The sequence below is a fragment of the Hypanus sabinus genome, chromosome 16, assembly GCF_030144855.1.
Source record: "Hypanus sabinus isolate sHypSab1 chromosome 16, sHypSab1.hap1, whole genome shotgun sequence".
Taxonomy (NCBI): Eukaryota; Metazoa; Chordata; class Chondrichthyes; order Myliobatiformes; family Dasyatidae; genus Hypanus; species Hypanus sabinus.
Window position 1 is genome coordinate 53082188 of NC_082721.1, and position 14797 is coordinate 53096984.

The following is a 14797-nucleotide window of genomic DNA, read 5'->3' on the forward strand; positions in this document are numbered from 1 at the left end:
ATAGAGCACTGGCAGGAGGCAAAGAGAAGGTGCCTTTTCTGGGGCCGTGTTGGGACTGATTCCTTTTATGTTACATGTCAATGATTTGGATGATGGATTTGATGGCTTTGTGGCCAAGTATGCAGATGATATGAAGATTGGTGGAGGGGCAAGTAGTTTTGAGAAACTAGAGAGGCTATGGGAGGACTTAAACAGATTAGGAAATGGGCATAGAAGAGGCAGGTAGAATACAGTCGGGAAGCATATGGCCATGCATTTTGGGAGAAGAAATAAAAGTGTAGGCTATTTGCTAAATGGAGAGAAAGCTCAAAAATCTGAGCTCTAAAGGGACTTGGGAATCCTTGTGCACGATTTCCTAAGGTTTAATTTGCAGGTTGAGTCAGGTGGTGAGGAAGACAAATATTAGAATTCATTTTGAGAGGACGAGAATATAAAAGCAAAGATTTAATTTTGAGGCTTTATAAAGCACTAATGGAGTACTGCGAGCAGTTTTGGGCCCCTAATCCAAGGAAGGATGTGCTAACATTGGAGAAAGTTCAAAGGAGGTTCACAAAGATGACTCTGGAATTGAAAGGCTTGTCATATGAATAATGTTTGATGGCTCTGGGACTGTAATTACTGGAATTCAAAAGAATGAGGGGTAACCTCATTGAAAGTCATCAAACGTTGCAAGGCTTCGATAGACTGGATATGAGGAGGGTGTTTCCTATGGTGGGGGCTTTGACCAGAGGACACAGCCTCGGAGGAGCGCCCTTTTAGAACGGAAATGAGGACGAATTTCTTTAGACAAAGAGTGGTGAAACTGTAGAATTCATTGCCACAATGGAGGCCAAGTTATTTGGTAGAAGTTGATACATTCTTCATCAGTCAGGGTATGAAGGGATATGGGAGCTGAGAGGAGATTTGGGCTGAGAGGGAAAATGGATCAACCATTATGAAATGGCAGAGCAGTCTCAATGGGTCAAATGGCCTAATTCTGTTCCTATATCTTATGGAAGGGGTCCAAAAGGAATGGTGAATAGGCAGAGGGGTGTGGCTGATGGAAAACTGTAAAATAACCAACTGAATCTGCAAATTACAGACAATTTGGTGATACAATCCTATCCTCCAACATAAGACAAAGTGAGCTGGTCTTCAGTCTTCAAATGGTTGCAAATGCACTTAGCATATGCACTGAGGCTAGCAGAATAATTTAGTTCAGCCATTTTTTTCTAGAAAGTGTATTAGCCACAGTTGCCATGACAACCCGTGAAAAGAGTGGATGGGAAAACAGCCCCACAGGTAGGACAGGGAGAGGAGCAATAGTAATACCCAGATGGGTGGGAGTGGAAGAGGGGAAATCCCTAATTTCTCAGTCCTTTGCCATCCACACAGCATCTGAACAACATAATAATTTCTTGAAAAATGGTGTTACGTTTTCCTAATCCTGAATACTTTCTAGAACCAAATGAAGGTCATTAGATTACAACCAACCCAGACACCGATTCTGCAGCCACACAAGGTTCGATTGATATTTTTTTCAGAATTACATAAAATGTCATTAACAGTGCACTATGTGCAGTATTTAACAGTGCAGTATGTTAGTTTCACTGGAAATTTATGTACAAATTGGACCTATTGTGGAAGATTCATCAATGGCCCATTCATTTACTGAATTCTAAATTAAAGATGGCAGTATTTTTACAGAGGGCTGGAAGTATGAGACAAAAACAATATTTTCTGATAAAAATGCTACTTGTTTCTTGTTAATTAAATAGTCTACTGTTATCTGTGCTGGTAGGAGAGGCCAGTTATTTTATGTGTATGAGTCATGAGCATGATTTCTGCCTCTCAACCAAATTTATGTACAAATTGGACCCATTGTGGAAGATTCATCAATGGCCCATTCATTTACTGAATTCTAAATTAAAGATGGCAGTATTTAATCTCCCAAGCAAACAAACATCCAGCTAAACGTAACATTAAGCAGAAGTTTCTTTCATTACTTACATTTTCTGGAAGCTCAACAATTGAGGTCTGTTTAGATGAGAACGTCATATTAAACCTAATAAATAATGTTTCCTGTGGAGGTTCACTGAGGAAAGAACAGAACATTTCTTCATGCTCATAATGGTAACTATCTGCATTTATATAGCAATTTTCAAACCCCCTAGGATGTCCAAATGCAATCAAAGTGTTGAGGAAAGACAGCAACTAATTTGTCTACAACGAAGTCTCACAAACCCCAATAATTTTTGATTATATATTCTGTCTTCGGTTATATCGGTTTTCACAGAAGTGTATGGTGCAGAAATGCGCCCTTCAGCCCTCTATTAACCATATTGAATCAACCATCTACATTGACTGCATTATAGGACTGTATCCTTCTATGTCTTGCCAATATAACTATCTGCCTAAATGTCTCTTAAAAATTGTAATTGTATCTGATTCTGCCATTGCCTCTGTGTAAGAAAAGTTATCCCTCAGATTCCTTTCAGAATCCTTTCAAGTCTCCTTACTCTAACATTAAATCTACGCTTCTGATACTCCTGTCAAGGATAAAAGATTCTGACCATCTTCCTTACAATCTCATAATCTAATATTCTTGCACCGAGTCACCCCTCAGCCTCCTTCCATCCAAGGAAAGCAAGCCCTAACTTGGAAGCAGGTATGGAGATCTGAAGATGAGGAGGACCCATCGAGGGTGTACAGTCACACTTAAAAAGCAAATTAGGAAGGCAAAGAGGGGTCACAAAATATTACTTGCAGACAGGATTTAGGTAAATCTAAAGGGGTTTTATAAAAATACTACGACCAGAAGAATAACCAGAAAGAATGGTGCCTATTAAGGGCAATCTATGTACATCCAGGTATCCAATGCAGCTTCTTTTTAAGAAAACATGTGCTGGGCACAGGTAAAACTGAACTTAGGGTCCTGATGCCTCCACCCCCTTCCATCATCCTGGCTAATGGAAAATAAAATTAAGGACCTTAGAGCAAAAACTGCTGAAAGAGGGACAGCAGGGACTGCTGCATACTTTGTTCCACAAAATGGCTTAGCCCGGCACTCCAAACTTCCACCACATGGACTGGGCAATGGTATCAGATAAAGGCAGAGTTGATGGTGTTTGCTTCATGATTATTCACCAGTGTGCACAGATGCAGTGATTTTAACTCAATACTAATCTCCCAACTTAAAAAATCTGGTGGTCAAGTGCCATCTATTTTATCTGCTGAGGGAGTTTTCCACCATCATCTCGCTGTAGTTAATTCCACCTGTACATTAAGCAGGCATCAGAGGAACTGAAGACCGTAATTATCAATCATGAGGCAACACATACTGATAGCTTCCCAATCACTGTGGGGGATTTCCAACAGGCCAACCTGAGGAGGACTCAGACCAACTACTACTCGAACCTGTGGAACCGGAGAAGCTAATACACAGGACCATTGTTACAAGACCATTAAAAATGCTTACTGTTCCACCTTACGCATGCACTTTGTCAAGTCCGATCACCTGGCTGTGTTCCTACTCCTGGCATACAGGCTGAATCTGATGACTGGAAAGGGAAATGGAGGACCACTTACAAGACTGCTTTGAACCAGCGGATTGGACCATATTCAGGGATTCATCGTCAGATCTGAATGAATACGCCTCAATTGTTACCAACTTCATCAAGAACTATGTGGATGAGTGTGTGCCTTTAAGAACATATGGTGCATACCCAAACCAGAAGAAGTGGAAGATCAGGAGATTCACAGTCTGCGTTCAAGACTGATGATCTAATAGTCTACAACAAGTCCAGGCGTGATCTATGGAAGGCTCTCTTTAAGAGCAAAAAAGCAATTCCAGGTAGAACCCACTGGTTTTCTTGACTGTGTAAGTCTAGTGAAGACACCCTCCGGTCCCGCCAAACTCGTTTTAGTGTGGATGCTGTGTAATTTGCTACCCTGTTACAAAATAGTGCCACAAAATGTCAGACAGTACACTGTATAAAAGGGATTATATTTATGAATATATTTATATATATGAATCTTAACTAAAGAGTTAGTAAAAGAAAACAAAAAAAAAGAGCCCATTTTAACAGTCAAATGTGCACAAGTTGGACTTCTTGAAATTCTTGGTCACTCACGCGCTGGGCCCATCATTAATAACAGTGTTAACAATGACTGGATTACAAATTACTTCAAAATCACAAGGACATAAATATTTTGGTGGGGGGAGAGTGTCATGTCCTGGTTCACATCTTTATTGTTATGCTATTGCATTGCCCTTAAGGCATTTGTTTAGCTTTATTACACTTTCGCTTTAGTAATTCGTTTGTAATTATTTTCTAGTTAAAGTTAAGGTTGTTGAAAGTAAATTCATTGTCTTTGATGTATCGCGTCATGCGATGGCGTCACACCCGGTTTCGCCGCGTCTTGTGAGAAAATACTGGTTTGGAGAAACGGGAAGGAGGGGGCTTGTGTGTGCAGGATCAGCGTGAGGAAAGTTTCTTTCTACGCACTAAGAAACATAATAGAAGCAACGCTGTAAGTTTATAAGATAATCGATATGTTGAAGTAAAAATGTTAACGCTGATTCTGTTAACAGTAATGACGATTGATAAAGTTTATTTTATTTGTTATTGAAAGCGTTGCTGGATAGTTTGTGTGAAGTGTATTTAAAGCCAGTTGATGGCGTAGGTAGATTCTGACTGTATGTTATACGTTAATGAGACTTTAATGTAATACAGTTTGTTGTAGTTTTACTTTTACAAGTATTTATGATGTAAATGCGATGCCAAGGAGGAAACAAATACTGTATATATTTTGTATTGTTTTATCAACAGTTTTCACCATACGTTAATGTGAAAGAGTGAACAGTAAACGGTTAATCTTACTGGGATCGTGCCCTCATTGACCACGGTTTACCTAGGTGTTTAGTTCAGAGTTTTTACACCTGCACGAGAACATTACAGCTATATGTATTTCATTTAGCAGTTCTGTAAGAGCAGTCTGTTCTGCTTTCAGCCTCTTTGAGTTATTGAGCACACACCACCTTCTGAACGTCGCTTGCAATCCATCTCAAACAAATGAGTCTCCCACCCAATCGTATCACACGACCAGCTCTCCCCAGCATCTTCTCTGTTCATCTCCCGCCCAACAAAAGTCCCAAGGCCAAACTTAGTGTCTCTCACCAGAGAAACCTGCGCTCAGTTCTACAATCCTAATTGGATGGCACACATTCCTCATCATCCCTTATCTTCAACAATAAGTCACTGCAGGACCCCCTGTGGCCATTACCCTCAGCAACAGGTATACCCCTTTGGATACTGCTGAGGGAAATGACCTATCTGGGCACAACAGCAGCAGCCAAACCAATAGCACTGTGGTTAGCTCTGAGCCTCAGGAGGGTAGGGTGAAGTCAGGCAGAGCAATAGTCAGAGGGGACTGGATAGTTAGGGGGACAGATAGGAGATTCTGCAGCAGCAAAAGAGATGCCAGAATAGTGTGTTGCCTCCCGGGTGCTAGGGTCTCAGATGTCTCCAAGCAGTTGCAGAATATTTTTGAAGGGGAGGGTGAGCAGCTGGAGGTGGTGACACATGTTGGTACCAATGACATAGGTAAGAGAGGGATAGAGGTCCCGTGCAGTAAGTTTAGGGAGTTAAGAAGGAAGCTGAAGAGCAGGACTTCCAAGGTGGTAATCTCCACATTACTCCCAGTGCAAAGAGCTAGGGAAGCTCAGACAGGAAGATAGCGTAGATGAATAGTGGATGAGGAGATGGTGCAGGGGGCAGGGTCTTGGATCATTGGAACCTTTTCTGGGGATGGAGTGATCTGTACAAGTGGGCCAGGTTGCACCGGAACTGGAAGGAGACCAATATCCTAGAAGGGAAGCTTGCCAATGCTACTGGGGAGGGTTTAAACTAGATTTGCAGGGATGGGAACCAAGATGAAGAGGCAGAAGATGGAGTGTTGGTGCACAAGTACAGACAGCTTGTAGGGAACTTGTGAGGAATGATAGACAGCTGACAGAGCAAAGATGCACTCAGCCAGATGGTTTGAGATGTGTCTATTTTAATGCAAGGCGGATGAACTTGGAGCATGGATCAGTACATGGAACTACGATGTTGTCATTATAGATGCTTGGATGTCTCAGGCAGGAACGGCTGATAAGTGTGCCAGGTTTTAAATGTTTCAAAAAGGACAAGGAGGGAGGCAAAAGAAGTGGGGGTGTGGCATTGCTAATCAGGGATAGTATCACGGCTGCAGAAAAGGAATAAGTCAAGGAGGGTTTGTCAACTGAGTCATTGTGGGTGGAAATCAGAAACAGGAAGGGGACAATAACTTCACTGGGAGTTTTATTATAGTCTCCCCAATAGTAACAGAAACATCAAGGAACAAATAGGGGGGCAGATTCTGGAATGGTGCAATAATAATAGGGTTGTTGTGATGGGTGATTTAAACTTCCTAATATTGACTGGCATCTCCTTAGAGCAAGGGAGTTGGATGGGGTGGAGTTTGTTAGGTGTGTTCAGGAAGGTTTCATGACACAACATGTAGATAAGTCAACTAAAGGAGAAGTTGTACGTGATCCGGTATTGGGAAATGAACCCGGTCAAGCGTCAGACCTCTCAGTAGGAGAGCATTTTAGAGGTAGTGATCATAACTCTATCTCCTTTATGCTGGAGAGGGATAGGAGCAGACAGTTTGGGAAAACATTTGATTATAATAGGGGCAAATATGATGCTGTTACGCAGAAACTAGGGAGCATAAATTGGGAGCTGATGTTCTTGGGGAAATGCATAGCAGAAATGTGGCAAATGTTCAAGGAACATTGGCATGACATTCTGCATAGATATGTTCCATTGAGGCAAGGAAAGGATGGTATGGTAAAAGAAGCATGGTGTACAAATGATGTAGTAATTCTAATTAAGAAAAAAAGAAAATCTTTCGAAAAGTTCAAGAAACTAGAAACTGTTAGAGCTCTAGAAATTTACAAGGTTGGCAGAAAGGAGCTCAAGAATGAAATTAGAAGAGCTGGATAGGGTCATGAGAAGGCCTTGGCAAGCAGGATTAAGGAAAACCCCCGGGCCTTCTACAAGTATATGAAGAGCAAGACAATGAGCTGTGTGAGAATAGGACCAATTAGGTGCGATAGTGGAAATGTGTGCATGGAGTCGGAAGTGGTAGTGGAGGTACTTAATGAATACTTTGCTTCAGTATTCACCAGGGAAAAAGACCTTGACAGTTGTGGGAATGACTTATAGCAGACTGAAATGCTTGAGCATATAGACTTTAAGAAAGAGGACATGCTGGAGATTTTGGAAAGTATCAAGTTGGATAAGTCACCGGGACCAGATGAGATACTGTGAGACATGAGCGAGGACATTGCTGAACCACTGGCAATGATCCTTGCATTATCAATGGGGATGGGAGAGGTTCTGGAGGATTGGAGGGTTGCAAATGCTATTCCCTTGTTCAAGAAAGGGAGTAGAGATAGCCCAGGAAATTATAGACCAGTGATGGGCAAGTTGTCGGAGAAGATCCTGACAGGCAGGATCTATGAGCATTTGGTGAGACATAATCTGATTGGGGATAGCTTTGGCTTTGTCAAGGGCAGGTCTTGCCTTATGAGCCTGATTGAATATTTGAATATGTAACAAAGCACATCGATGAAGGTTGAGCAGTGGATGTAATGTATATGGATTTCAGTAAGGCATTTGATAAGGTTCCCCATGCAAGGCTCATTCAGAAGTAAGGAGGCATGGGATGCGAGACCTTGCTTTGTGGATCCAGGACTAGCTTGCCCACAGAAGGCAAAGAGTGGTTGTAGACAGGTCACATTCTGCATGCAGGTTGGTACACCAGTGGTGTGCCTCAGGGATCCGTTCTGGGACCTCTCCTCTTTTTAATTTTTATAAATGACCTAGATGAGGATGTAGAAGGGTGGGTTAGTAAGTTTGCTGATGACGCAAAGGTTGGGGGTGTTGTGGATAGTCTGGAGGGTTGTCAAAAGTTACAGTGGGTTATTGATAGGATGCAGAACTGGGCTGAGAAATGGTACATGTTCAACCCAGCTAAGTGTGAAGTGGTTCATTTTGGTAAGTCATATTTGAAGACAGAGTATAATATTAGGATAAGACTCTTGGCAGCATAGAGGATCAGCAAGATCTTATGGCCCTTGTCCACAGGACACTCAAAGCTGCTACACAGGTTGACAATGTTGTTAAGAAGGCATATGGTGTGTTGGCCTTCATTAGCCATGGGATTGAGTTCAAGAGCCGTAATGTGATGTTACAGCTACGTAAGACCTTAGACCCCATTTTGAGTTCAGTTTTAGTCACCTCACTACAGGAAGGATGTGGATACTATAGAAAGAGTGCAGGGGAGATTAACAAGGATGTTGTCTGAATTGGAGAGCATATCTTATGAGAGTAAGTTGAGTGAAATTGTCCTTTTCTCCGTGGAGCGATGGAGCATGAGAGGTGATCTGATAGAAGTGTATAAGATGATGAGAGGCATTGATCATGTGGATAGCCAGAGGCTTTCTCCCAGGGCTTAAAAGCATTAGGTTAGATAAGTTGCTGGGTCTGGACGAGATATACCCCAGGCTACTGTGGGAAGCAAGGGAGGAGATTGCTGAGCCTCTGGCAATGATCTTTGCATCAATAGGGATGGAAGAATTATCAGAGGATTGGAGGGCTGCAAATGGCTAATACGAGAGGGCACAGTTTTAAAGAGCTTAGAAGTAGGTACAGAGAGGATGTCAGAGGTATGTTTTTCACACAGAGAGTGGTGGGTGCATGGAATGCACTGCCAGTGACAGTGGTAGAGGTGGATACAATTGGGTCTTTTAAGAGACTCTTAGATAGGTAGATAGAGCTTATAAAAATAGAGGGCTAATCAACAGGGAAATTCTAGGCAGTTTCTAGTGTAGGTTACACGATCAGCACAATATTATGGGCCAAAGGGCTGTGCTGTGGCTTTCTATGTTCTATAAAACACCTGGATCTACTGCAATTTGCCCACTGCCACAATAGGTCTCTTCACTCGGTCTTGGACCATCTAGACAAGAGCAATGCCTACATCAGGCTGCTGTGTATTGATTATTACTATCATCCCCTCAGTACCAGTCAACAAGTCTCAAAACAGGCCTCTCCTCCTTTGTACTTCCTCATCGGGAGGCCACAGTGAATCAGTGTCAGAAATGATATCTCCTCCTGACAATCATCACAGGAGCACCTGTGTTTAGCTCACTGTTCTACTCGCACTATACTTGTGACTTAAGCACCATCTGTAAATTTGCCAATGGCACAACTGTCATTGGCAGAATCTCAGATGGTGACAAGGAGGCATACAGGAGCGAGGTAGATTGGCTAGTGGAGTGGTGTCACAACAATAACCTTGCATTCAACATCAGTAAGATCAAAGAACTCACTGTGGATTTCAGGAGGGGGAAGTTGGGAGAACACACACCAGTCCTCACCAAAGAGTAAGCAGTTTCAAGTTCCTGGGTGTCAATATCTCTTAAGATCTATCCTGAGCCCAACACTTGATGCAACTAAAAGGAAGACATGCCAGTGACTTATATTTCATTAAGACTTTGAGAAAATGTGGTATGTCACCAAACACTCTAGCAAATTTCTATGTATGTACATAGAGCATTCTGACAGGTTGCATCACTGACAGGTATGCAGATACCAATGCACAGGATTGAAAAAATCTGCAGAGCATTATAAACTTAGCCACTCATCATGGGCTTTAGTCTCCCACCATCGAATGCATCTTCAATAGGCGATGCCTCAAGAAGGTGGCATCCATCTTTAAGGAGCCTACCATCAGACAGGAACTACAGGAGCCTGAAGACACACTCAAAATTTTAGAAAAGCTCCTTGCTCTCCGCTATGAGATTTCTGAACATAGCATGAACACATGAGCACTAACTCACTTTTTGTTCTCTTTCCGCACTACTTTTTAAAATATTTCTTATTGTAACTTTGTATTTTTTATCTGTTGCACTGTACAGCTGCTGCAAATTAACAAAACGCATGACATACTGTATGTCAGTGACAGTAAACCTGATTCTGATTAATGCCAGGCTGATGTGGGAGACAAAGTAAGGGAATGCTGTAGATAGGGAGAGATTCTTAAATCTTCACCAGCCATAACTGAGATACCAGATGACTCGAGGGGAGCAAATATAGTTTTTTTTCCAAGAAGTCTGTAACTACAGACCCCTGGGTCTAACATAAGAAGTTGGGAACTTATTCAACAACATTCTGAGGGACAGAGCAGGGGCCAATCAGAGATCTCAAACTTGGTTTTGTCGAAGACAAATCTTGTGTCTGACCAATACAATTGTATTATTTGAATAGGTAGAATGGTACAGTAGATGTGGTTTACACGGACCTCAGTAAAGCCTTCAACATGGTCCCACAAAATGAATCCAAAAGATTAGAGCCAATAGAATTCAGGGCCAGATGGCACATTGGATCCAGCATTGGCTTGGCAACAGGAGACACTGGGTGACGGTAGAGGGCTATTTTTTTTTTGATTAAATGTCCATGACTGGTGACAGTTGGATATTTGCTGTTACTAAATGAATTGGATGCAAATGCTGATGGCACAATCAGCAATTTTGCAGATGATGTGAAGATTGACAGGGTCACTGACAGATGTGGATTGCCCAAGTATATCTGTCCCCAATTCACTCTACCTAGCTGCTGCCTAATTTTCCCATAATTTAACTTCCCCTAGTTTAACATTTCCTGTAGGGTCCGTACTTAACCGTATCCATAGCTATCTTAAGATTTAAGGGATTGTGATTTCTCTGGAATGGAGAAGATTAAGAGGGACAAAATTGATGTACATAAAAATTTGAGGGTTCAGATGAGTAGCCTGCAGGAAAGTTATTCAGATGGGAATGAAAGTAGAGAACATATATTTAGGGTAGGGCCAGGAGTTGAGAAAGAACCTGAGGGAGTAATAGGAACACACTGCTTGAGTGAATGATGGAAGCACAGTCACTGACAGCATTTGAGAAGTATCTAGACAAGTACTTGAAACATCTGGACACAAGGCTATGATTCAAGTGCTGGGAGATGGGATTAACATGAATTGGGGTCCACTGGTTGGTGTGGAGATAGGAGGTCAAATGGTCTGTTTCCATACTGTAAGACTCTATGACTATCCCTATTTGAAGTGCACCAATCGAGGCACAACCTCATCTGCACTCTTTCCAGTGCCATGGCACCCCTCCTATACTGTAATTTTACTGGATTACAGTACAAATAAATCACCCGAATGTTGCCCGAATGTTGGGATTGCCTTAAGAACTGAAGACTGACTGCATCTGTGCATCTGTACATCTTCCCTGAATTGTAATAACCTTCCCATGCATCAAGACTTGTGCAACTAATCACCAAGCTGGTATTCTGCTTGTCTAAGGATTAAATCAAACAACACCCACCTTGGAGTAACACTGATGTTTCGAAGACTACCAACTTCTAAATCAACGCTTTCAGGTGTCTTAAGCTTCATGGCAGTTTCTGTTTACAGACAGAGAAAGCAATAAGAATCAGGATGCAATCACAATAATAAAGGCTTAAAACAAGTGCAACTAGAACAGATTTAAATCATCCAAATGAATCCTGTGGGTTGATGCACCACACATATCAGAAAATCCTAGCTCAGTCACTGCATCAGGTTAGCTGGCCATAAACTGGTGCTTTTGATAAAGGAGCTGCATTTCCTGGAATCAGCAAGTCAAAAAGACCCAGGGAACAATGAGAGGAATCTAGTGGATTGGTAGAGGTTGAGGAAATTGATTTGAGAAATAAAAAGTTAACAATATGAAGAATGGGTTTAAGTAAAGATAGAGCTATTGAAACAAATTAGGGAGCTGGTTAAAGTCTGAACTTCAGGCAATAAACAGGCTTTGAACAGAGGTAGGTTGGATTTCTGAGGACTGGAGAGAGATTGAAATAGGATACATGAGTGAAATCAGCTGTAGGTACAGTCATCCCTTGGTATCCGCAAGGGATTGGTTCCAGGACCCCCCACGGATATCAAGATCCATGGATGCTCAAGTCCTTTATATAAAATGGCTTAGTATTTGCATATAACCTACGCACATCCTCCCATATACTTTAAATCATCTCTAGATTACTTATAATACCTAATAGGATGTAAATGCTATGTAAATACAGGTATGCATCGCTTAACGTGCACGATACTTCCTGTGAAATCGGACGTTATGTGATTTGGACATTGTGTGAACACCATATCATATGCTTTGCCTCTTGCTGCTGCTATCACTGGGAGTGGTTTTGCTGTGTTTGGAAGCCAAGATGCGCTTTATGATAATATTCTCGAAAGAAAATTAAACAAAGAGATAACACTACTACACTCAAGAGACTTGCAGTACATGAGATTGATTACATCCGCTAGGTCACGTTCTCCGATCGGGACTACGGAGGTATATGTGATCGGACGTTGTCCGAATAGATGTTAAGCAGCGCACACCTGTAGTTGTTATACAGAGAGTTCCCAGGTTATGAACAAGTTCTGTTCCTGATCTGTCTTTAAGTCAGATTTGTATTGTTACGTACCCCGTAACTGGATTACCAAACCAACAGAAATGGAATACACGTTGGAGTCTGTAATTACTAGTAACTAATACAGTTTATTAGCAAACTAAGTAATACAGTACAAAAATAAAATGCAAATATGTATATATTACAGGTTAGCAATTATGTGTGTGTGTGTATATATATACAGAAGTGTGGTAAAAGGAATCAAAAACCAAGCTCTTCCAAAGTCTAGGGGTAAATGAATAGTCTTAGGAGATGATGAAAGTTCAGTTCAGTTCAGTTTAGTTTAGTTTAGGTCGAAGTAGTTGCTGGTGTAACATTGGAGAGAGAGAGAGAGAGAGACAGAGTGAGCAAGATGTGAGCAGCTGCAGCAGGCAAACCTTCCGTTGTCTCCTTGTTCCATTGTACTGATGTGGTCATGCAGTTATGAACCCTCCGTTCTTGGCTAGACCGTTCTTCCGTGGTGGACTCGTCACTCTGGCGTGAGTGGACACACAGACAAGCCCCCACCAGTCCTGCCGTCACACTGTGAGCTTTGTGACCGATCTCCCAATTCGGTCCTCTAAGGCCCCACCTTCCTGTGGGTGCACAACACTCTTGCAGAGTCTCGTGGCGTGTCTGCCGGTGTCTCAGCAGACCCGTCTTTTATCTCCCCTGAAGGGGTATCAGCCATCCATCAACTGACCATGTCCATGTCCATCAAACTGGCCACACTCCCTCCTGTCTCAGCAGGCACCTGGCATCACTCTGCTGTGTCAGCAGGGATCCACACAAACAGGCCCAATGTCCTTGGCGTTAAAGTCAAAAATTAGCAAAGAAGCCATAATACTAAATCATCCATTTTAATCCTTGTCTCTCTCTCTCCCATCTGTGTTGCATGACTCTCCCTCCCTCTCTGTTCTTCATCTCTCTCTCGTTAGCAGCACCAGTTCACGGGGGGGTGAGGTGGTCAGTGTCTAAAAGCCAGCCTCATTCTACTGACATTTTAAAGTGATTGTCCACAGAAAATATGAAACCTCGGGGTACATAACACCCCCCCCCCTTTTAGGAATTTTTACGGGGCATAAAAATTAAAACATGCATGCACATTACAGAGTCTAATATGGTCTACAGATAGTCATTAGTCGACAGAGTAATACAGAGGATTTTTAAAACTAACACCTAGATAAACAATCAGCAATTACATTGTCAGTTCCCTTTATATGTTTTATCTTCACATCAAATTCTTGTAAGATCAGACTCCAACTTACTAATCATTTATTCTTATTCTTCATGTTAGTCAAAAATACCAATGGGTTGTGATCAGTATAAACTATCAGTGGCTTTTGTGCTGGACAAATGTCAGCCTCAAAATGTTCTAACGCCAGAATGAGTGACAGTAATTCTTTTTCCACAGTGGAATAATTTCTCTGGTGCACATTGAACTTCCTAGAGAAATAAGCAACTGGGTGTTCAATTTCGTCCTCTGCTCTCTGCAGTAGGACTGTCCCTACAGCCTCGTCACTGGCATCAGTTGCCAGGGAGAAGGGTTTCGAAAAGTCAGGTGCTTTTAACACAGGGTGGTAACATAGTATAGTTTTCAGCCTCTCAAAGACTCCTTGGCAAGGACTGCTCCACACAAACTTTTCATTCTTTTGCAAGAGCTTTGTAAGAGGGAGGGCAATATCTGCAAAGTTCTTACAAAACTTCCAACAGTACCCCACCAAATCCAGAAACCTTCTCAGTGTCCTCTTATCAGTCAGGACGGGAACTTCAGAAATAGCCTGTACTTTCGCCTGCACAGGGGCCAGCTGCCCCAGACCTGCCACATACCCCAGGTATGTGACTGTGGCGTGGCTGAACTCATTTTCATTGAGGTTCACTGTGAGATTGGCCTCAGACAGCCATTTAAACAGTTTTTCTACCAGCTTGCTTTCCTCCGAGGTCACTCTGTAGGGATGCTGCCTAATAGCCTGGCCTGAATTTACAATGACATCATGCATTGCACACGTGCACAGTCTTAGAAAATCAGGGAATAAACCTTTATACTTGTCAATTAAGCTCTTCAGTTGTTTTTGCTGCTTTGACTGCAAATGTTGAATTTTTCCATCAATATTTTCCAAAACATCAGACTTTCTGAGTCTTGTGAAAACTACAGGGTGTTCAGTAAAATGAATGGGTACTCCAGTACTAGACACAACAATCTTCTCTGTTGTCATAACAGTACCCACTGGTGCAGGGTAGGAGTCATAATAACCCTT

The 14797-nt window shown here is 42.1% G+C and overlaps 1 protein-coding gene across 6 annotated transcripts in view; it reads right to left on the reverse strand.

Moving 5' to 3' along the window:
* ctns (cystinosin, lysosomal cystine transporter) overlaps positions 1-14797 on the reverse strand; it is a 72712-nt gene that overhangs the window by 37159 nt on the left and 20756 nt on the right. For 4 of the 6 annotated variants that reach the window (XM_059991805.1, XM_059991806.1, XM_059991804.1 and 1 more), the window contains 2 exons: positions 11435-11513; positions 1990-2074 (listed from right to left, as the gene is read on the reverse strand). In XM_059991805.1, the coding sequence (XP_059847788.1) occupies positions 1990-2074; positions 11435-11513 (164 nt within the window). Of the gene's footprint in view, positions 1-1989; positions 2075-3457; positions 3540-11434; positions 11514-14797 lie in introns of those variants that run through there. The other 2 variants (XM_059991808.1, XM_059991809.1) reach the window with 2 other exon arrangements.